The 23975-nt window shown below is 44.5% G+C and overlaps 1 protein-coding gene across 1 annotated transcript in view; it reads left to right on the forward strand.

Moving 5' to 3' along the window:
* The first annotated feature begins 250 nt into the window (after positions 1-250).
* TNFAIP8 (TNF alpha induced protein 8) overlaps positions 251-23975 on the forward strand; it is a 129930-nt gene continuing 106205 nt past the window's right edge. Inside the window, exon 1 of the mRNA XM_049648437.1 lies at positions 251-411. Within this exon, the coding sequence (XP_049504394.1) occupies position 411 (1 nt within the window). The 5' untranslated portion in view covers positions 251-410. The remainder of the gene's footprint in view (positions 412-23975) is intronic.

Raw genomic sequence — 23975 nt, forward strand, 5'->3', positions numbered from 1 at the left:
GATCGTTTAGCCTCGCCCACATCCCCGCCCATGGCCTCTCCTCCCCGGCGGGCTCTGCCCTCACTCCCTTGGCTCCTCCTCTCAGCTCCGCCTCCGACTCCTAGCTCCTTATGGCCCCGCCCCAGACCTTCTAGCTCCTCCTCCTGGCCCCGCCCCGACTTCCTAGGGCCGCCCGTGGCCCCGCCCCTGGCCCCCTCCTCTCCCCCAGCCCTGGCCGCTCCGCTCCTCCCTGCGCCCGGCCCGGCCCGCCCCGCCCCCGGCCCCTGGCTCCTTTTCTCCCGCCGGCTCTGGCCCGCGCTCCGCTGATCGGTCCGCGGAAGCCCGCGAGCGTTCGAGCCGCTAGGGAACTCCGCGCCGTCAGATTTTCAGGTTCGCCTCTGTGTCCTGGCGCCACCGCGCCCTCCCTTCCGAGTAAGTGCCTCCCGGGCGCGCCGGTCTCTCTCACACCCTCGCGGGGCTCCCCCGGCCTCTGGGCTGTGGGCTGCTCCTGGGGGCGCGCTTTCCGCTCCCCTAGACTTTCGGGAGTGAGTGGGTGTGAGTGGGTGCATGTGAGCGAGTGTGTGTGTAAGTGTGTGTGCAGGAGCCCACAGCTCCGGAAACTCCCCGGAGTTTTACCCAGTTTCTCCGTCGCAGCGACTAATCTGAGACCTCCAGCTAGCAGCCCTTACCGACTTGGGCCGACCCCTTAACTTCCACCTCTTGCCCTGAGTCCCACTCGCGATTCCTTCCTTCCTTCCTTCTGTAGACGCGGCCCCCGCTATGTTCATGCCTGCCTGTTAAGAGCTCATCCTGTCCAGAGGACTGCCCGGGTTATCACGATGCCCCAGATTGCAGACCGAGATGCTGGCCTGAGATTGTAATCCTACCCTGCGTTGTAAAACGGGCAGACTAGAGTTTTTGCCTTGAGATCGTTTGGTGGAGATTTGCTTTGAAGAAGAAAGGTGTGTGTGTGTGTGTGTGTGTGTGTGTCCGTCCTTGTGCCCGCTCGTGTGACATTCGAGCCCAAAGCACCTGATGCAGGAACATCTGATGAATGCCTTCGGACCCAGGGAAGCTGATAAGCATGTTCAAGCCAGGCTGACCAACCAAACTTTGACATTTCTGAAGGATGTTTATTGATTCAGTGACACAGTAATGCTAAAGCCAGCTAATTAACCAAAACACAGCACTCGGTAAAAAGGGTAGTAACCTGCGGGATCATGGAAGGAAGGGGACAGTATTGGAGAGCCCGTTCTTGTAACGAAATCCTTGATTTACTTAAGACTGATAATTCCATGCCTCTGTAAATTATTTTATTGGGGGTGGGGTCAATACTACCTCAATGTAGGGTACATTTCTGCGTTAAAAAAAAGTTAGGGGCGCCTGGGTGGCACAGTCCATTGAGTGTTCGACTCTTGATCTCAGCTCAGGTCTTGATCTCACAGTCCTGTGTTCAAGCCTAATGTTGGGCTTCTCACTGGGGATGAGGCCTACTTTAAAAAAAAAAAAAAGTTAATTTAAAAGTTTAATTTTAATCTGTACTTGAATCCAAGCATAAAATGATTCCCTGGTTGCTGTGGTTCCATCCAATTCTAAGTCTCTGAATTCTGTATCTCGCTTTATTCTTGCTATGTTCTTGCCGTGAAAGTAGAGATCCCCATAAAATTTCCCCACTTCCTTGATAAGAATTCGTTTAAGACATGCTGATATGGAGAAGACATATCAAATAGAAAATTTTCATTGAGGTGTAAGGGTGGCAGAAAACTTGGTGGCTAAAGGAAATCACCGAAACAGAGCAGCCTTTAAGTTGCCATTGTCTCTTGGCATATGAATGCACGAGTTGATAAATCACTTTAAGTGCTGCTTATCACAGCAGATATTTTTATCCTGGTTTCAATCCTGTGTTAACACAAAAGTGTTTCCACAGCGTTTTAACTAAGGAAACATTATGCTGTGAAATGTAAGCATATGACTCCATCTGTCTTAAAGGAAAGAAATAATTATCACACTTAATTAAACACCTGGAAACATTTATTGCCACCTTCTAATTAGATCTGTCATGGGGAGTTAAGTCAGCAAGTTATTGCTAATATTCTAGCTGGTAACACAATTAGCTTTTCTGTAGATTTTTGGACGGCTGTTTCCCCCACCCCCATACCCATTAATTGCCTCTTCCGTCCCTTGCCCACCTTTTGAGTTTTTACCTGTAATTTGAGTAACTTGTTTGGGACAGTGAATTCTGCCTACCCTCCTGTAAAATGTGAAAGCTTTAGGTATTGGATGTTTCGTATTAACTGTTTTGCATGAACAGATGTAGGCCTCCTAAGCCATTATATTCATCTAGGTTATCTGATAATAAATCACTGAATAGAAGAAAAGTATAGTGATTCTGCACGAATGGGCCCTTAAAATTTTTTTTCTTTAAGGGAGGCCTTTAATCTCATGTGCCTTTTGGTCTAGTGTGTTTAAATTCAATGAGAAAACGGGTGGTGTGACCTGGAAAATCTCATCTTCTTTGTCCCTTAATTTTCTGTTTCTGACTAGATTACCAGATAGAGTCTTCATCTTGGTAGTGATGTGTTGTGAGCACAGGCCGTTGTGGGTTCCCAACAGAATGGAGGAAACCGAGGGTGAACGTGTACACCACAAGGACCAGAAACAGAGTTATTTTATGAGGTCTGTTCTCTGCAACTCTTTGCTCTGTTGAAATTGGAGGAAAGGATGTGTGGAGAGAAATGATTGCATCCAAACAGTACTCATTAGGAAATGCCATGTTGGGGGAGGAGTGAGTTTCTAGATGGTTTATGGCTCCGGGTAGCTTCACAGAGCTGATCCTTGCAATGGAGACTGCCACATGGCTGGGCGCTATAGAGGTCTTAAAGTTAATTGATCCACCTAATCCTTTTCTGCTTGGGACAGCCTCTTGGAACGAACACATTTCCTCCCGGAAGATTTCAAAGATTTCATCGGTGCTCAGTCAGAACGGAGTTTTGTTTCCACACCTCACAGAATTGTCTGTTCCCCATCCCCTCCATCTTGGCACACATTGAAGGGATTGGACATGGGGTCACCTTCAGAAGGCAGGGGAGGATCAGTGATAACACGTAAGGGCCACCTGTTCTCTCACGGAGGGGAAAGGGAGCGTTAGTGTCATCCCAGGACCAGGAACGCTGCTTTGGGCAACGGGGCCATGCACAGGGGCCTACCTGGATAAAAGAGTGGCCAGTGTCCCCTCTCGTGGCATTCTCAGAGCCTGAGCTCTGATACAGAAGTTCAGGGAAGCACTGGGTGTGGTGGTAGATTAACTTTTATCACCTCACCCCTCCTCACGCTGACCACATCCTGCGTTTAATACCAAATGCACACAGTAAGAACTCAACAAACACTAGAAAGGAGCTTTGAACACCCGAACCTGTATGTTTTCCTGTGGGTAACAATTTACTTTCCACTCTCCTGTCCCTGGTTTTGATGACTGTGGCCCTGGAATCTGAGCCGACTGCAGTTTCTAGACTTTTGTCCATCAGTGGTGTTTACCAACAGCTGAACATGGATGATTTTTCAGGGTAAAAAAAAAAAAAATTCAGTGAACCTTGTTGCAAAATGTAAATGAGATCAAGTAGTATCCAGTGGACATCAGTGGGCATTCCACAGTTTGGTGTAAGAGGAGGAAATGAGCTACAAGTGGAGAGTAGATAATTCTAGAAACGAGAGGCACCAGGCCCTTTAGAGACCACCTGGCCAGTGGGTCTAAGACCATAACTTTTGCTGTTGTACAAGTCTGGAGGTGCATCCCCTCAGGCCAACTTGAAGGAGGGGAGCATCATTCTTTCACATAGCAGGGATTTATTGAGCTCCTACTGTGTGCACAGTCCTGCACAACCCTCTCATGTTCACACAGAGGGTTCTAGGGTTGTTGGAAACTTAGGAAGATGTTGGTAGGAACAGGCAACTGCCCCAGGTCTCTTGACAGTGGCAAAAGTGGGTTTAGAATTCTTCTGTTTCACAAAGTACAGGCACTTCCTTAGGATAGAAGAACCATTTTCAAAATGTTTTAATTTCACAGTAATAAGAAACCCAGGGACGCCTGGGTGGCTCAGTTGGTTATGCATCTAACTCTTGATTTCAGCTCAGGGCATGATCTCATGGTTTGTTAGTTTGAGGCCCGAGTAGGGCTCAGCGCTGACAGCCTGGAGCCTACTTGGGATTCTCTCCTCCTTTCTCTTTCTGCCCCTCCCCCGCTCATGCCTGCGCATGCTCTCTCTCTTTCAAAATAAACATTAAAAAAAAAAAAAAAGAAAGAAACTGAAATAAGCACATTTCTTCTGATGTCTTTTTCAAAAAACCAGCAGTATAATTGTGATAAGCCTGATTCCATAGGACTTTGTTTCCTTAGCCTTTTATGTCGGGCAGAGAAGTTACCTGAGAAACTTGTTTTAAAATGTCATAGGCTGTGCACTAATCACTTAATACCCACCCATCCTTTTAGAGGGCTGCTTTTTCTCTAGAAGCAGGTACTTAGGGTTCAGAACCAAGGTAGCAGAGGTTCAGAATCATCTGCAGGGTTAGACGGGCCTTGACAAATTTGTTTGCCTACCATTGTGTTTTTTTATGTAGAATGAGAGGGATTCTAGACCAACAGGACAGTATTTCTCTCAAGGTGACTGGGGCCCAGGGGTGCAATCATCTTCCCCACCATAAAAAATGGGTGAGAGGTCACAGGAATGGGCCTCTGCTCGAGCACCCCAAGCTGACTTATAAACAAATTGAGGTTTGTTTCTTTAATAACAGAGAATGGAATGAAATCCAAAATTCCACTTGTTGTAGTTTCCGTAAACATTGGAAAAAGGATGATTTTTAGTTTAGTCACGAAGTGGTTGGTTCACATGAGTCTGCGGGAATCAGCTGTTCATGTCTCAGCCACACTGGCTGTGTGACTTTGGACAATCCACTTAACCTCTCTGGGCCTGTTTCTTCACCTAAAAACTGGGGATAGTATTTACATCATGGGTTTGTTTTGTGGATTGAAAAGCACAGTGTTCCTCTCCTGTTGTCCAGTGTGCAGAAGACACCCAGAAAGCAGTGGGGTTTTCTGGCTTGGCCAAATTGGTCTCATTTCAAGAGGATGGTGTCTGTACTGGGTTATAGCAGAGTGGAGAGGGAGAGTGATAACTTGTACCACATGTGCTTTTAGCCTGAACTTTCTTTTTTTTTTTTCCTGTAATGATGCCAGAGGAGCCCAGAGAATGGGGTGAATATAGCACTATTTCAATGATTCCCAGCTGCAAGGTCATGTGATTATAGAGCGAAATCTTGCTGCTCCCACTCAGGCTAAAGAGAAAGGAGCCAGAGCAGGGCATCTGGGTTTTATGTGTCTGAGCATGAGAAGAGCCACGACATCCTGGTAGCCTCCCTGTGCATGAGGGAAACTTTAAAAATCATGTTGCAGGGGTGCCTGGGGGGCTCAGTCGGTTGAGTGTCCGGCTTTGGCTCGGGTCATGAGTTCGAGCCTCGCGTCGGGCTCTGTACTGACAGCTCGGAGCCTGGAGCCTGCTTTGGATTCTGTGTCTGCCTCTCTCTCTGCCCCTCCCCTGCTCGTTCTTGTTCTCTCTCTCAAAAATAAAGAAACATTAAAAGAAAATTTAAAAACCTGTTGCAGTTCAGAAGTGAGCCTTGGGTTGGCCTTTCACCCCGGAAGTCCTTGTTTAAAAGAGGTAACAGATGAAACCAGATTATCCAAGACAGACAGGAAGATAGGTCTCAACGGCCCTTGATGTTGTAAAGGGACTCTTGCTAGCATGTCCTCGAGGGAAGTTGTGAGGTTTTCAGAGGGTGGGGATACATCTTCGGGGCTGTCCACTGGGACAAGGTCTGCTGGGCACACTGCTCGCTCTCTCTCTCTCTCTCTCACTCTCTCTCTGTCTCTCTCGCAGGGCACGCAGTAAACTCACATGTGTTTGAAAGGAGCCAACCTTCTCCTCTCCTGATCATTATTTAAAAAAAAAAAAAGTGCACCTGTGCAGCTCAGTCGGTTCAGCATCTGACGCTCAGTTTTGGCTCAGGTGCCGATCTCACGGTTTGTTGAGATCGAGCCCCACGTCGGGCTCTGTGCTGACAGGGCAGAGCCTGCTTGGGATTCTCTGTCCCCTTCTGTCTCTCTCTCTCTCTCTCTCTGCCCTCCTCCCACTCGAGCTGTCTCTGTCTCTCTCAAAATAAACAAACTTAAAAAAAAAAAAGGAGTTTTCTTACAATATGACTGTCCACCAGAGTGAAGGAGGCAGGGGTTGTGGTGTGTGCCCACACACGCAGATACAACTGAGGAATTCGGCAGAAATGCCAGTCTTGTGAGAAAACCTGCAGACGCAATGTTGGCGACAGAATGCAGAGTTCAGAGCAAGTTTGATGAATCAGACCTTCAAGAAGTCAAGTCTCCCACTTGGTTGCAACCACTCAGTGATCAGGAAGTAATTCCTTTGTTTTCCTTGCTCCTCTCTTTAAAAAGATGAGGTCGTTTTCTGAGAAATGGCTGGTGTTTGATTAAATACTGTCACCACCCTAGGGCAGAGCAGTCGGGTTTAGTGACAGGAATCCCTTTGCCTCCGTGAAGGGAGAGGCCCCCAGGAACCCACAGAGTGTACCTGGGACAGGTGAATGAGCTCACACCTCCCCTCTTAGCCACTTCGCTCCTTTGCCTTTCTGGCCTGGAATGGTCAATAGTGCCTCAGAGAACGGCTGGTATCACTTGTCAGGGTAAGAGACCATCTGTCAGTAGGGAGGATGCAGGGGGTCCCTGCCCTAAGTGCCCTAAGTGGGATGGTGGTTATCTGTGCAGCCACAAAGGTGAAATGAAACGAACTTTTATAGTGTGCTCCCAAGCTGACTGCAAGTCGGAATCACCTGGGACCCTGGACACAAAAGGTGCAGATTCCTGGGCCCCACCTACTATAGGATCACAAAGGCTGGGCCTGGTAATCGGTATTTTTTTATGTTTATTTTTGACTTATTTTTGAACAACAGCAGGGGAGAGGCAGAGAGAGAGAGAAAGAGGGAGACACAGAATCCAAAGCAGGCCCCAGCTTCTGAGCTGTCAACCCAGAGCCTGACATGAGGCTTGAACCCATGAACTACGAGACCGTGACCTGAGCCGAACTTCGACGTCCAACCAATGAGCTACCCAAGTGCCCCTTTGTTGTTGTTGTTGATTTTTAATATTTATTTTTGAGAGAGAGAGAGAGAGAGAGAGAGAGAGAGAGAGAGAGAGAGATACCAAGGGCAAAGGAATGGCAGAGAGAGAGGGGGGCAAAGGATCATAAGCAGGCACTGACCACAGAGAGCCTGATGTGGGGCTCAAACTTGAACCACAAGATCATGACCTGAGCCCAAGATGGACAAAGTCCCAGGCACCCCAAATCTGTATTTCTTGACTGATGCATTACAATCTCAAACCCCCTAGCCGGGGAGACCTGTTGTTTGTCTTGTTCTATAAAGATTAGTCAGGCAGCAGATACCTGTAGGGTTGTTTTTGTTTGTTTGTTTTGGAGCGAGGGGTGCTTTTGGCAGTGGAAAGAGCAAATCTCTTGAAAGCACAGCATGGCTTTAAAGTTTAAAGAAGATTAAAATGAACTCGCACAAAATGAACACCTGTGTACCCATCCTGAGAAAGAGCAAGGTGGTTTTTCTAGTAGGCCATCCCTGGGTTGAGAAATGTTGACCCAACGATGAGGCCAGAAACAAAAAATAACAACCAAAACCAATAGTGGTGTCCCACGACGAGATAAAGGAACTGAGAGCCATGAAGCAGAGACATCGGGGAATGTGCTCAGCGTTCATTAGTTAAAACTCTAGATATCAAGTCAGTGGCTATGCTGACATCATCGGCTAGTGTGCCGGCAGACTGGAGGCCATCTCTTGGGGCTTTGTTGATCACTCATGTAGGATGGATGTGCTTTTTTCAGGAGTGGCAGATGCTGGGAGGAGCTCCAGGCCCAAGTGGCCTGTTAGGCCTACTCTAGGCCTCCTCCCTGTCATGAGGTCCTGTTCCCAGAGTGGCCCTCTGTTTTCAAATATGGTGGGCAAAGGGAAAATGGAGAACAGGCTGTTTTCTCTCTTTAATGCCATTTGCTATAACTTCCTCCTCTTCTCCTTTTTCTCTTCTTCCTCTCCCCCGCCCCTTCCGCCCTTCCCCCTCTACCTCTTCCTCCTCCTGCTTCTTTTTTAGATTTCTTTTTCTTTTTTGCATTTTGAGTTGGGCTGATACTTGAGACTTTCTCCCCTATTTCTGAATTCTGGTCACTTTTCAATTTATCATTCTAATAAGGGCCATGGAGAATATTAAAGGTCTGCCACCAATGATACATACTAGTAATTTTAGTAGAACCCTGTCTTTCCCTCTAGGTTTAGACGTTTGACCAGAGACCAACAAGGATGGAAATGGACCAATCTGAGTCACGCTTGAGCCCTTCCTCTCTAGGCAGCATGCCAGGGGGCCTTCGAGTCTCGCAATGTGGGGAAAGGGGTAGACGGACGAGGCCGGATGGTGGCTTGCAGAGACCGAGAGCTCGGGCAGCGGATTAACCAGCCCGGTCTTCCCGATACCCACGTGGACTCTGGGTTCCCTCCAGGCACACCCCTAATTTACCTTCAATCAGTTCTGTTCCTTTTTATGGTTGCCCGTGGCATTTGTATATTCATGATAATAAATAGTATGCTGTATCGCTGTATCAGTTTGCTGGCACTGCTATAACAAAGCCAGACTGAGTGGCTTTAACAGCAGGTGTGTGTTTCTCACAGTTCTGGAGGGCAGAAGACCAAACTCAAGGTTGATTTCTCCTGAGGCCTTTTACTGTGGCTTGCAGGCCGCCACCTTTCTCTTGTTTTCTTGCCCAGCCTTTTTTTCTTTTTTTCCATGTGCTTGTGTCCTTGATGTCTCTCTCTCTTTATTAAGGACGCCAGTTCTGTTACATTCGGTCCCCACCCTTGTGATCTAATTTCCCTTTAATTATCTCTTTAAAGGTCATATCTCCAAATACCCTTATGTTGGGAGTTGGGGCTCCAAGCTATGAGTTTTTGGGGAAGCAGTTCTATCTAGAACAACCACTTTTGTAAAGGATATTACAAATATGATAGTGTCAGGGTTTATGTTTACTATGTATTGTATCCAGAAATCATGGTTATTATTTTTCACTTTAAACAATTACCTTTTGAAAAAATTAAAACATGAGGAAAAAAGTGGTTTTTTTTCTGTTTATCAACTTACTTACTGTATTTGGGGCTCTTCATTCTTTAGTGTAGACCCACATTTCCATCAGGTGTTTTTTTGTCTTCCAGCCTTTAGAACTTCCTTTATTATTTCTTGTCGCTCAGATCTGCTGGCAACAAATTCTGTCAACTTCTTTTGTGCATATGCCTTTAATGTCTGTGTGTCCAGTTTTCTCCTTAAATGTTTATTTATTTATTTATTTATTTATTATTATTATTATTATTATTTTTTTTTATTTTTGGGACAGAGAGAGAGAGAGCATGAACGGGGGAGGGGCAGAGAGAGAGGGAGACACAGAATCGGAAGCAGGCTCCAGGCTCCGAGCCATCAGCCCAGAGCCTGACGCGGGGCTCGAACTCACGGACCGCGAGATCGTGACCTGGCTGAAGTCAGATGCTTAACCGACTGCGCCACCCAGGCGCCCCTATTTATTTATTTTTGAGAGAGAGAAAGAGGGAGAACACAAGGAGGAGGGGCAGAGAGAGAGGGAGACAGAATCTGGAGGAGGCTCCAGGTGCTGAGCTGTCAGCACAGAGCCCAATGCAGGGCTCGAACTCACAAACCGTAAGATCAGGACCTGAGCCAAAGTTGGACACTTAACCAACTGAGCCACCCAGGCACCCCCAATTTCCCTCTTATAAGGACACCAGTCATATTGTCTTAGGGCTTACCTGACAGCCTCATTTTAATTGAATCATGTCTTTAAAGATCCAAATCACCTAATATAGTCCTGTTTTGAGGTACTGGGGGTTAGGGCTTCAACAGTTAATTTTTGGAGGCTGGAACAATCAGGACACTTTAGGTGGCATGTAAGAAAATGCCCCACTAACAGAGGTTTGAGCGGTAAAGTCATTAACTTTATAAACAGAGGGCAGTCTGGGGTTGGTCCCACCCGAGGTTTAACCAATGGCTCAAATCACCAGGAACCAGGTTCTTTTCGTTCTTCCCTCTCCCATCCTTAGCATGTTATCTATTCTAATGCAGAGTTGCTGCCTCATGGGCAGAAAATGGCATGCTTAGCAACAGGCATTGCATGCTGTCCCCAACCTCATTCAAAGGCAGGAAGTGTGTGTGTGTGTATGTGTGGAGGGGAGATACGGGGCACAGAGAGGGTGGTGATAAATCTGTTCTGTAGTGTCCATCTCTTTACATCTGGGGGTGAGATCTTTCTTGAAGTCTCCTCAAGCCTCACTGGGCAGAACTGAGTCAGTGGCTACAAACGAAGCCTTGAAAGTGAGTAGGAGTTGTTGAGGGAAAACTCTCCGGTGGGAGGTTGGCTGTGGCCATAGGAAGAAGGGAGAGGACATGATGAGGCCCCAGGTTCCCACGCTCTAGAAGCTGTGTAACTAAGGCCATCGCTATTCCTGATAATAATAAAACCAGGTTTTATTGGAATTAAAACTAAACACCTATGATGAGTAGTTGGGAGAAAAACAGAAGATGTGAGAGGTGTTGAAAATCACATATACTTAATTACTACTGGCAGTGACTTTTTAATGCTAAGGGCCATGAGTTTATAAAAATAGCCATACTTACTTTGGAGATGGCACCCTACATCCAAACCTGGAAGATGTCCATCAAATAGAGAGGTCTTCGTGTTCCTGGAAATGCTCACAACCAAATAGCAGTAATCATGACCATTTATGGAGTACTTACACGGGATCAGCCACTGTGCTGAGTGCCTCATACGTGTTATTTCGTTTCATTTTGGTAACAGATCTGTGAGAATGGTATTAGTGTTTGTTTTTTAAAATTTTTGTTTGATGTTATTTATTTTTGTGAGAGAGAGAGACAGCACAAGTAGGGGAGGGGCAGAGAGAGAGGGAGACACTGAATCCGAAGCAGGCTCTAGGCTCTGAGCTGTTAGCACAGAGCCCAACTCGGGGCTTGAACTCATGAAGTGTTGAGATCATGACCTGAGCCCAAGTCGGACACTTAACTGACTGAGCCACCCAGGCGCCCCGACAATGGGTATTAGTGTTAATCCGCATTTACAGGTGAGGAATTGAGTTTGGGGAGGTTAAGCAAACCCCCAGATGGCTGGCGGAGCTGGGATTCATACCCCGGAAGTTCAACTGCCTCCCTTAGGTGTGCTCTGAGCTGCCGCAGGGCAGTCCTTCTCCATAAAACTGCTACAAACTCCCTCATTTTCTGGGAACTCGCAAAAGCTATTACCTCCCCGGCCAGCCAGTGTCTCCTTCATGGATAAAAGTCCTGTGATTATTTCAGATGTAATTCACATTTCAGAGTAAGAGTGTGGACCTTCAGAACCCATGGAATGGCACCTCTCAAGTGGAGAAGGTTAACTTGGATGTCCTATTTTGTATGGGGAAAATGACGGACGACGTAAATAAACCCAGAGAAATGTATCTTCTGTCATTGGCTCGTGCAGCAGAGTGCCAGTCTGAGTGTTGGTAAATCTGCCCTCGGGTTTATAGAGTGTTGCGTGAGGCAGATTTCCTAAAAGCTGGGACAGCTTCTTGACAGTCACAGTGCAGAGTCTGCACCCTGGGGAATACCTAGGCAGCTAGGGGTTGGTCGTAGTAGTACTGTGTATGCTTCTTGTCCCTCTGGTGGCTCTGATGCCAGCAACACAGCACGGTCACTGCTCCAGTGTCCCGTCCCCACAGCTCAGAACCAGCGCAGACCCCGTGAGCCTGTATTTCTTCACTCATTTCCTGACCTCATGTTGCTAAAGCTCTAACAACACCTTGCATGTGACAGTTCAGTTAGATTTTAGGATTGCTAAAGTTTTGGGGGAAAAGTTTTGTTCATTTGCAGCCTGAAGCTACTGTTGCTAATAGCTTGCCTGGGGGCCCTGAGTAAGGGAGAGAATAAGGGGTGTAAATAATTATGGGAACTGGAAGATGTATGCTGAATGTTACAACTTTGAGTCAAGTGGTGACTCTCACATCTGTAAGAACCCAGTCGGTATCCAACAGCTTTTGGCTATTCCAGTAGGCATCCAAGAAGGTTTTTTTTTTTTTTTTTTCTTTGCAACAAGGTGTTTTTATTAAAGCGTGTGGACAGGACCCCTAGGCAGAAAGAGCTGCCAAGAGGTCATTTTATAAAGTTTATTTATTTATTTTGAGAGAGTGAGAGCATGGGGTGGGGAGACGGGCAGGGAGAGAGAATCCCAAGCAGGCTCTGCACTGACAGCACAGAGCCTGAGGTGGGGCTCGAACCCCTAAACCATGAGACCATGACCTGAGCCGAAGTTGAGTCTGATGCTTAACTGACTTAGCCACCCAAAGCTCCCCGCCCCGCCGCCCCCCCCCCCAGGTAATTTTGAATTGACATTGCCTTCGGCATATTTTGGAGCACCCTATTTGCTTGTGAAATGTTATAAGGGAAGTTTTAATCAGACCATTATAGATGCAATCATTTACTTTAAACGTGAAAGTTTCATTGAAACAAATCCTTCCTAAGACACCCGCTCCCAGCCGGTTTGTTCCAGGGCTCCTTTGTCCTCTATACCTTGGAATCTCTTCCATCACTTGGCTCTTTCTGTGCTGACACACCTTGATTTTCTTTAATGCTTTTTTTTTCAAACCTTTGCATTGTAAAATAAAACATAAATACCCAAACCCACAGAAAACAAACACACACTTGAGTGACTTTACTGTAACAGGAACGCTCATATAACCATCACTCCAGGCAAGAAATAGCATTTGGCCAGCCACGCCACAAGTGCCTTTGCGTACCCAGCCCCAGTCACGTTCTCCTTCGTCCCTCCAAAAGTAAATGCCATCCTGACTTTTATTGTAATCACTTCCTTGGATCTCTTCATGGTTTTATCGCCCAAGCGAGGAGCCTGACCCAACAATGGTTTAGTCTTGCTCATTTTTTAAAAAACTTGTAATCTCTTGTAATCTGCAGATTCCCTTAACATCCTCCCCCATTTGAAAAAAAAATGTATATATATATTTTTGTTATTGTTGAAGGAGCTGGGCTGTTTGATCTGTAGAGTTTCTCACAGTGTTGATAACAAGAAAGATGTGCACTCTTGGTGGAGTGAAGCTTGTGCCTTTGCCCACTATTTCCTGCATCTGGGTCGGGAGACTTGATCACACTCAGGTTTGATCCCTTTGGTAAGATTACAAGTGTTGTGGGGTTCTTTGACGGAAGGCTTCTTCCACTCTTTTTTTGCCTTTAGCGGCTGTCGGTCCTCAGTGTCTGGTTCCATTCGTTCATTGGCAGTTGCAGAATGGTATATTCTAATTCCACCATTTTGGTTTTATTTACTAGTTGGAATCATCTGATAAGGATAGACTCCCCTTTTGTCTGGAATCCCTGTTTTGTTTTGTTTTTTAATGAGATATTTCAGGACTATAATCCCGACACTAGGGATGGTCATTCACTGGAGTGGTCATTGTTTTTAGGTCTTTTTACTCATCAGAGCTGGGAAAATACATCCATAGACATATAAACATCTATCTACAAGCATATGCACACATGTGAAAATAAAATACACTGTGAGTTCATATTGATAGTTCCAAGGCAAGTTCAAGATGGTAAGTTTTTGTTCAGCCTCTTTTATATTACATTTGTTATTTTCTTTCTTCCATGCTTAGAATCCTGGTATTTTAGTCACACACAGGGGAGATAGAATGTCTTATAATTACCTATTTTGATTGTCCTGTAATACACATAAGCAATCTCCAAATAATCAGGTTTGATTAGCAAAACAGTAAAAATCATTTCTTTGGCATATGCCGTAGTCATTCCTCCCCAGTTTTTTTATGGTTGTACTATATCTACATTGTCAGATCCTATAGCCATTATATATTGAAATCTCCCTTTTAATACTCATTTAGTTTTATTCCTTCAGGTAACTTTGTATATGTTGCTTATTATCAGTATGTTTAGACATTTTGATTGAAGCCCTTTCTCTGATCAGTTCCTTAGGTAATTCCCTGATTTTTGTTTGTTTGTTTGTTTCCCTAATTTCTTTTTTTCCCCTGATTTCTTCTCTCTCTCTCTCTCTTCTTTTTTTTTTTCTTTCAGGTTTTGGTTGTTTTTTTAAATTTAATTTAATTTTTTATTTTTTTAAATTTACATCCAATTAGTTAGCGTATAGTGCAACAATGATTTCAGGAGTAGATTCCTTAGTGCCCCTTACCCATTTAGCGCATCCCCCCTCCCACAACCCCTCCGTTAACCCTCAGTTTGTTCTCCATATTTATGAGTCTCTTCTGTTTTGTCCCCCTCCCTGTTTTTATATTATTTTTGTTTCCCTTCCCTTATGTTCATCTGTTTTGTCTCTTAAAGTCTTCATATGAGTGAAGTCATATGATTTTTGTCTTTCTCTGACTAATGTCACTTAGCATCATACCCTTCAATTCCATCCACGTAGTTGCAAATGGCAAGATTTCATTCTTTTTGATTGCCGAGTAATACTCCATTATATATATGCCACATCTTCTTTATCCATTCATCCATCGATGGACATTTGGGCTCTTTACATACTTTGGCTATTGTTGATAGTGCTGCTATAAACATGGGGGTGCATGTGTCCCTTCGAAACAGCACACCTGTATCCCCTGGATAAATGCCTAGTACTACAGTTGCTGGGTCGTAGGGTAGTTCTGTTTTTAGTTTTTTGAGGAAACTCCATACTGTTTTCCAGGGTGGCTTCACCAGCTTGCGTTCCCATCAGGTTTTGGTTTTTTAAATTAATTAATTAATTTTGTTGTCAGGTCAGCTAACATACAGTGTAGTCTTGGCTTCAGGAGTAGATTCCTGTGATTCATCACTCACATACAACACCCAGTGCTCATCCCAGCAAGTGCCCTCCTCAATGCCCATCACCTCTTTTCCCCACCACCTCACCCCCAACCCCATCAGCCCTCAGTTTGTTTTCTGTATTTAATAGTCTCTTAGGGTTTGCTAAAAGATTTTACTTTAAGTCATCTCTGCACCAAACATGGGGCTCAAACTCACAACTTTGAGATCAAGAGTCACATGCCCTGCTGACTGAACCAGCCAGGTTTCCCATCCCCTAATTTCTTTTTTTAATAATCTTTTTTTTTTTTTTTTTTTTTAGTTTTTATTTATTTATTTTTAGAGAGAGGGAGAGAGTACAAGTGAGGAAGGGGCAATGAAAGAGAGGAAGAGGGGGAAGGACAGAGAGAGAGAATCCCAAGCAGTCTCTGCACCACTAGCCTAGAACCGGATATGGGGCTCAAACTCACCAACCGTGAGATATGACCCCAAGCAAAATCCAAGGCTTAACAGACTGAGCCATCCAGGTGCCCCTCCCACCCCCTAATTTCTTGATAGTACTTTGTGACCTTTACATTAATGTCCTTGGACCACATTTTCTTTTCTTGAGAATCTTAAATACGTTTCTCTATTTTCTTCTGACCAAGTATTGTTGTCAAAATTCTGATGATGATAATTTAGTTTTCTATCCTTCTGTATGACCTGTTGTTTCAGCACTGCTGAGAACCTCAGCTTTGTGCCTATTTCCTTCCATCTATTATCTACATAGTCTTCCAATACAATGATTAGTGAGTTACAATGTTACCAAATCCAAGTATATAACTTGGCCTGCCCTGGTGCCAAATAATCTCTGTCTCCTCTTAACTGAAAATAAGCCACTTAGTGTGAGCAAGTATAGCTTTTTATCTTTGTAACCTAAGCTCTACCTTGTGAAGTGTACAGAGTTAGCGCTAAATATATACTTGTTTATGAAATAAATGATGCGGAAGGATGTGGGTTTTTCCCCCTTCCTTTTTAGCCTGTCAGGAACTGCCCCGCCTCTTCAGCTCTTTTCCTCCAATCAGGCGCGGCTTTTCCCACACACCTGTGGCGCCCATCAGCCCTCGCTGTCCCTGTGCTCAGGAGGTCAGGTTGTGTGGCCGTGTTGTCACGTTATTGCATTTCCAAGATAAGCACACTGGGAACCCCAAAACAAGGGTTCTGCCCCCTACCCCAAATGCTTCTATGGCCCCGTGCCTGCTTGCACTCCTGGTTGACCATACCTTGACCTCTTACTGTGGGTTTTAAGGCCCGGGCCCCTAGCATGTGGCGCCCAGACCCCAGCCTCTCAGGGTACCTGAGCTTTCACCTGTCCCGTTTCTTCCTTGGCTGACCTTTTTGTTCTTCATGGCTTGGCTGCCAGAACCCATGGCAGGATAGCAAGATGGATGCCTTGGCCCACATGAGATGCCAGATGCCTTTTGTTCAACATATGCACTGTATTTAGTTTAGGTTTTTTATTTATTTTTTTTATTTTTTTTAAACTTTATTGATTTTTGAGACAGAGAGAGAGAGAGCATGAACGGGGAAGGTTCAGAGAGAGATGGAGACACAGAATCTGAAACAGGCTCCAGGCTCTGAGTTGTCAGCACAGAGCCCGACGTGGGGCTCAAACTCACGGACTGTGAGATCATGACCTGAGCTGAAGTCGGGCGCTCAGCCGACTGAGCCACCCAGGCGCCCCAGGTGTTTTTTTTGTTTGTTTGTTTGTTTTTTTTTAATGTTTATTTATTTTTGAGAGAGAGAGAGAGAGAGAGAGAGAGAGAATCCGAAGCAGGCTGGGCTCTGAGTTGTCAGCACAGAGTCTGACACTGGGCTCAAACTCAAGAACGGTGAGTTCATGTCCCGAGCTTGACACCTAACCGACTGAGCCACCCAGGTGCCCCTAGTTTTGAAAAATTAAATGCCAGTTAGTGGCCAAAGCTTCTACGGCTCGCTGCTGAATCTCCCCCTGCCCCTCCCCCCAACATCGGTCAGTCACATAATTTATTGATCTGCCTGCCTCCTGAAGACTGTTGAGTTTGTAACCTCTGACCTCTGGTATCTAAAGCTTCTCAGAGCATTTGCCATATGGGCATGACTGTGGGCTGTCCATTTATATGCCTGGCCTGCACTAGTCTACAACATCCTCATCCTGGTTCTTTTTGTTAGCCCCTGGCCGGTGGGCCTTGCAGAATATTTTTTCCCTTCCCTCTTGAGCCCATTAGTGTCATGTGATGAACAGGAAAAAAAAGTAGTAATATGTAGCTTTTACAAATATTCACCCTACAAAAGCAGTGATAAGAAGGTTCCAGAAGCAATGAAGTGACTCATCTCCAGTGAATGTGACCATTGAGGTGATCTCGGGAATACAGAAGATCGAAACCCCATAGCCTGGAACACATCAGAGAAATCTCACTGGTAACAGGAAGTCAGTGATAGGGAAAAAATGCCCATGACATGAGAAGTTACTCTGGTTGTCTCACTGTTCTGTTCTTGGTCAGTAGCCCTGAGGTGAGGAACTTCCCTTAGGCTCTCCACTCCTGTGGCTGCGCCCACGGGAGACAGCTCACTGGCCTGACTGACCCTTGTGAGTTTTTCCCCAGATCTAACTTCTCCAGTCTCAGTCAAAACAATCCTGGGAATGACTCATTGCTCCTAGCAATGTCCAGAGATTAATATGGATTTGTGTGAAAACATAAGTGTATTTTCTCTTCTGCTCTTATTAATTCAGCAGAAACCATGCTGAAGGCTTTTTCTTCTTTTCCTGCCCCTAGCTGCCTGTATTTTTGCCTTTTGCCTCTGGTTGGCCCACGGGTGAACCCAGCTATGGTGGTGTAGACTCCATATTTATTGAGCACCTACTGTGTACCAGGCCTTATGCTACGCTTTTATGTACGTTGCCCAATCCTAGGTTCTGTTATTATTACAGACCTTTTAAAAACTGGGAAATTGAGACCACAAGAGTCTAAGTCATTACCCAAGTCAAAGGCAAAGCTGATATTTAAATCTATTGGTTCTTAACCACACAGCTGTACTTCCTTTTGCAAAAACACAGATTTTACCTAGCCAACTTGCAGGTGCTTGCCTTAAGGGACAAAGCTCTGGGCTCTAGGGGTTAGAAGGTGGAGCTGGCTACTCTGTGACATTTAGATCTGCAATAGACTTTTCTCAGAACTTCCCAAGATCTCTGATTTAGACTTGGTAGCATCAATGGGAGGGGCAGTGGGGAGTAACACAAATAAGTCTCTAGAGTCTCAACACCTTGGGTAGCCCCAAGTTTGAAAATGCACAGGTGAGAGTTGGCGTCTTCTTGATAAGTCAGCAGTGTTACAAGCACCTCAACAGGGGACAGAAGAAGGAGGTGAAACTCAAATGTGTAAATTCTGAAATCTGGTAGACATTCTAGTAGTGAATTTGGTGGAAAAGGAAGTTAAAATGACCTAAAAATAAGAACTCTGAATTTCTTACTGTTTGTACTGTCTCTATAATTGTTCTCGGATTGCCCTTTTTTAAATTTCCTCTGGATGACCGCGTATGGCCACTTAGGTTGTGCACTGCACAACTGCAGGGGACACTGTTCACAAAGATTATAGTTTAAATGGTGCTTCTGAAGCTGTGCAGCGCACAATTGGAAAACCTTATTTTGTAGATCTTTGATTTTTTTAGTTTTTAAATTCTTTTTTTTAAATGTGTGTTTATGTTTCACAGAGACAGAGAGTGCACGCGCGCGTGAGCCAGAGAGGGGCAGAGAGAGAGAGAATGGGACAGAGTATCCAAAGCGGGCTCTGCACGGATAGCTGATAGCGGCAAGCCGTATGTGGGGCTCGAACTCACGCACTGTGAGATCACGATCTGAGCTGAAGTCAGAGGCTCACCTGACTGAGCCAGCCAGGTGCCCCTCTTGGTTTGAATTTTTAATTGAACTATAGTTGACATATTATATTAGTGTTAGGTGTACAACATAATGATTCGACAAATATATACATTGCAGAATGTTCACCATGATAAGTGGAGTTACCATCTGTCGCCATACAAAATCATTACAATTTTATTGACTATATTCCCTGTGCTTTACTGTTCATCCTCATGACTTATTTTATAACTGCAAGTTTGTACGTCTTAATCCCCTTTACCTATTTTGCCTGCCCCAACCCTACTCCCCCACCCTTTTTTTCAATAAGCATTGTTTCTACCCAGGGGTAGAAATATTCTAGACAAATTTTGCTCACATGGCCTTTTTTTTTTTTTTTTTTTTAATGTTTATTTATTTTTGAGAGAGAGAGAGACAGAGACAGAGTGTGATCCGGGGAGGGGCAGAGGGAGAGGGAGACACAGGAGCTGAAGCAGGCTCCAGGCTCTGAGCTGTAGGCACACAGCCCGACGCGCGGCTCGAATTGACGGACTGTGAGATCGTGACCTACGCCGAAGTCGGACTGTTAGCCGACTGAGCCGCCCAGGCGCTCCCCTCTGGTCTTTTTCGAGTAACAAGAGGAGCCTGCAGCTGTACTGTCTACCGGAAGAAGCCCTGAGTGAGGCTGTGGAGTTACTGGCTGTGTGATCTCGCGAGACATTCAACCCTGTGGGTCAGAATTCCCGCTTCTAAGAAATGTAAGGTGTGGACTGTTTAATCTCGAATCCCTCCCAGCTCTGAAATTCTATGATTCTGATTATTATCACCTGCGCTGTGCGTTGGCATTTTAAGCCTATAAACCAGGGAGGCTGACGCCACCGGTGGAGAAAGAGGGGAGAGCTGTGGGACTCTCTAGAAATAATGCTGTACTGCCCAGTGTGGAATGAGGGATTCAGTTCCAGGGTCTCGCAAGGCAGGACTCTGGCCCTGAGTCTTTCCAAGGAGGCTCCCAGGCTGCAGAAAGTCCTGAGATACTCCTGTGAGTGAATTTATTTTTAGATTATCTTTATGCTCCCCTTCATTGCCAAGATAAGCGATTGTTAACTATATTAACATATGAGGAAATTTGCTGAATTATGTCTTACACAAGAGAGCCCATTTGCATCTATCTAAGACGCTGATACAAGTAGCCACGAGTGAATTCATTTTGGGACAAAAAGAGTTCATTACAGTGTTGATTTAAAAAAAATGGAAAAAAAAATCTCTAGACAACTTAAAGATGCATCAGCTGCTAATATGTATTACTGCACTTCCTTGAGATAAAACATTATGCGCTTTTCCAACAAGGCTGGTCTCTGTGCACTGATATGAAAAGATCTGCAAGATAGATTAAGTTACAAAGCAAAATAATGATCTCATTATGTTTTAAAATACGTATTATATGTTTATGAGTCCATCAGCATTTTTTTTTTTTTACAAGAATGAACAATATACTAATACTGGAACTGAGTGTTGGAAGATGGGGAAGAAGTCTAACTTTTGATTTGATACATTCTGTGGTGCATACATTTCATAGTCGAAATACATGTAGTAAAGGAGAGAATTTAGATTTCAGGTGAGTTTTTGAGGCATTCTCAAACTTCTCTCGAAAAATCTGTATGAACAAAGCATGCTGAGCAAAAGCAAGGTGTGGTCTGTAAATTAGGCTCTGAACGTTAGGGAAGTCCCCCCACACCACCTCTGTAGCCTTTATTATACTGCTCTAAACACACAGCTCCCCAGTGATTGCATGTATTCCTCTAGTGCAGAGTTGTCAGTGGCTCCCTATGTCTATCAAAAACCAGTCCAGGAGAGCAATATGGCGGGGCGGCAGATTGTGGGCTCATGGTTTGTCTTCAGTGCATTTGGGCAGTATTTGTCGAGGACCAGGCAGTGCTTGCTCAGGGATGTAGGTCCATGACATGCTGTTTGGAGACCAGATCTGACTTCTCAGAGCCTCACCTTAGAAGCTTCCTACTTGTAAAAAGCACATTGTCAGGAGTAAAAACAACAGGAAATGCAAGGCTCCTCACCCAAGCCCCAAAGGACAATATTTGCTCACATGCCCTTCCCTCCGTGGTCAAGGCTTTGTCTGACCCCTGTTTCTCCTCTGCATGTCTCCTTGGATTCCCATTCCTAAACTGCATTGTTCTAGAACACACCCCATTCTTCTCTGTTTTTGTCTTTGCTGGCTGTGTCTTCCTCTCCTACAATGTCCATCACTTCTCCTTCCTGGACAGAATTAGACTATCCTTCAGGATCCAGTTCAGAACCTTTCCTGGTTCAATTCTTTACCAGGAAAAAAAGGCCTTGTGTATTCTCTTCCTCTTAAGAGTCGCTCACTCTGATCTCCCTATCTTTATCATGATTATGTCACTTGTGACATCATCCTTAGTTTACAGCTGTCTGTGAGCTACTAGATAGCCATCCTGAACACAGTGACTAAGTCTTCGTCATCTCTAGAACTCATTTTTGGTCCCACATTCTCAGAAAATAGGTGTGAATGGGTGACTTCATTGTGATGATTTGCCTAAATATTATTTTACTTTCATGTAAGGGATTCTTTTAGGTTGAAGCTGAAAATGAGGACATTTCCTTGAAATTCACCATTAAGGAAAGGTGAGCTCGAGTTTCTTTCCCTTTGCAGGGATTCAGCTTGTAAGTTGTAGAGCTGCTATTCCTGAAGAATGTTTAAGGAAGAGACAGGCAGGGCTTTATCTAGGGTGGTCCGGGCAGTCACCACCCTTTACATGAGTAACTGACTCCCAGGTTCTCCGCTGATGAGGTGAGATCTTATCCTGATAATTTAAAAAAGCAAACAAACTACACCCGCTATTAAGACAACTCCCAGCTTAGGTAAAGGGAATTTAGAAAGAAAACACCTAGTAAAGTTGTAGATGTGTGGGAGAAAGAGGTATGTTTCATTTTCCTGTTTCTTTCCATGCCTGTCCATGGTTATACGGATCCATATTATAATCCATTTTAGAGCGGTGACCGTAGGGTATACACAGGTTAATAGTATTCTGCTTTTCTCTTAACGTTATTTCTTACACAGTTTCCTCTGTTTTGATGGACATTTGATTTTAGTTCTCAGTGAGACTCTTGGAGTAGAGTTGATCGCTGCCTTTCTCAAGCAAGGACCCTGTGAAACAAAGATGTAGCCTGGGGCAATGTCCGCATAGTATATGTTTTAAAAGATGTAATCTTATTCCGATATTGCTGAGATGCACTGGAGCAAAAATATTAACACAGGATTTGGTTGAAGTTTGCAGCACAGTAAATGAGATTAAGATCATGAACCACTTTAAAACGTTTTCTTAAGTAAATACACATCTTTAAGAGATTAGACGGAGTTTTTCCCAAGGAATGACTTTTCATATTTACAAAGGCGTGTTGGGAACAGCTGGAAGACAGCCTTCCCTTATCAGCCTCAAGTTGTTTGCTAATGAATTTCAGGGCTCCAGCACTAATAGGATGGAATAATTTTACATAGAAGAATCAATCTCTAGCATCCTTTTTCAGAAGAAACTAATCTGGTTGGTGCCTTTAGGCAATGAGGTGTGTTCTACATGAGGAAATCATTAGGGCTAAATACCAGAATCTCTTTGAGGTCTGTGCACATAGTCTCCAAAGGGGGGGGGGGGGCATTTAAAATTAACTGCACAGAATGCTAACAAGCACTATATACATGCCTTGTTGGAACTAATCTTGCTTTGGCTTTAGGCTAAATCGACTAGATTTGTACTCCCTTTGTTGACTTAAAAGCCACATTGACTCCTTTTTACAATGTTAATGATTTTGTAGCTTTCCTATAGGGAGGCTCTTAACTATTTTGCGATTTCTATCATCAGCCATAGTCATTAATACAAATAGCAATCAAGGTAAATTTATCAAGGTAAATTTACCATCCTGGTCACTTATCTGTTAGGAATAGTATATTTTATAATTGTCTTGTTTTTTTATACTTACTGGGTACAATCTCATAATTTAGCACAGACGTGATGATCAGATTTCTGTGTTTCCTAAAGGAGTGATTGCATATTTGTGTGACTTCTATGGCTTGGTCTATAAAAGGACCCACAAGACTGTGACTGTTTTTTTTTTTTTTTCTATTTTTATTTATGGATTAAAGAGAGGCCTTAAGTCCTACTAGTCACCCAGAGCATCTACAGCCAGTCCCATTAGGACAGACCTTATGAGAAGGACTCAGATCCTAACCTAGTTCAGGATTCAAGAGAGGACCTGCACTCAGCTGGAATCCTCTTTAAAATATTGGAGGATTCAGAGGAAATCATCTTAATTAGAAAACTGTGAAATGCCTTCAATTCCTGGGACTGGGGCCAAGGTGCCTACAATGGGGGTTCTGCCAGGTTCAGGCCGTTTGGTCCCGGCTGACAGCAAACCTTTTAAAGTGGTTGCTGTTTATTATTGCCTAGTCTCCTCCCCTCATTACCTTCTCTGACTCTTGCTTCTTTATCACCTGTGACCCTGCAAAGCCGCTCTCGCCCTGAGATAAGTTTAGGGATATCAGGGTGGGAGGCAACTTCAGAGGGAGAGGTGAGGTGAGGTCGCTCTGTGTTCCTGGCAATGTTTCTTAAAAGCCCAGGCAGGCTGGGAGCAGAGTCCAGACTATAGGTGTTTCTACTTCCACAACTACCAAGGCCTTAAAGTTAAAAAAAAGAAAAAAGAAAAAAAAGAAAGAAAGAAAAAGAAAAGAAGAAAGAAAATTGAAATTACAGAATGATCCAAAGGCAATATGAAGTCAGCCCAAGATGTAACTTCCACCAAAGGTTTTGTTTAGTTTTTTTATTCTTTTATCAGTCAATCAACTAACGATTACTGAGTGACTCACTAAAGCTTGCCGAGAATGAAAAATTCACAAAGAAGGTCCTTGCCCTCTGGGAAATGTTAATCTAGTTCTAAAAGGTAAGGATATAAATAATTGGAATACAACGGATACAATGTACAATGTGTAATGTAGACCACACCAGAGAGGTACATCAGTTATCTGCTGCTGCCTAACAAATTGCTCCAAAGCTTAGCAGCTAAAAACAACAATAAACATCTCTTACTACTTATGGTTTCTGTGGGTCAGGAATTTGGGAG

Source organism: Panthera uncia, assembly GCF_023721935.1.
Source record: "Panthera uncia isolate 11264 chromosome A1 unlocalized genomic scaffold, Puncia_PCG_1.0 HiC_scaffold_17, whole genome shotgun sequence".
NCBI classification, from domain to species: Eukaryota; Metazoa; Chordata; class Mammalia; order Carnivora; family Felidae; genus Panthera; species Panthera uncia.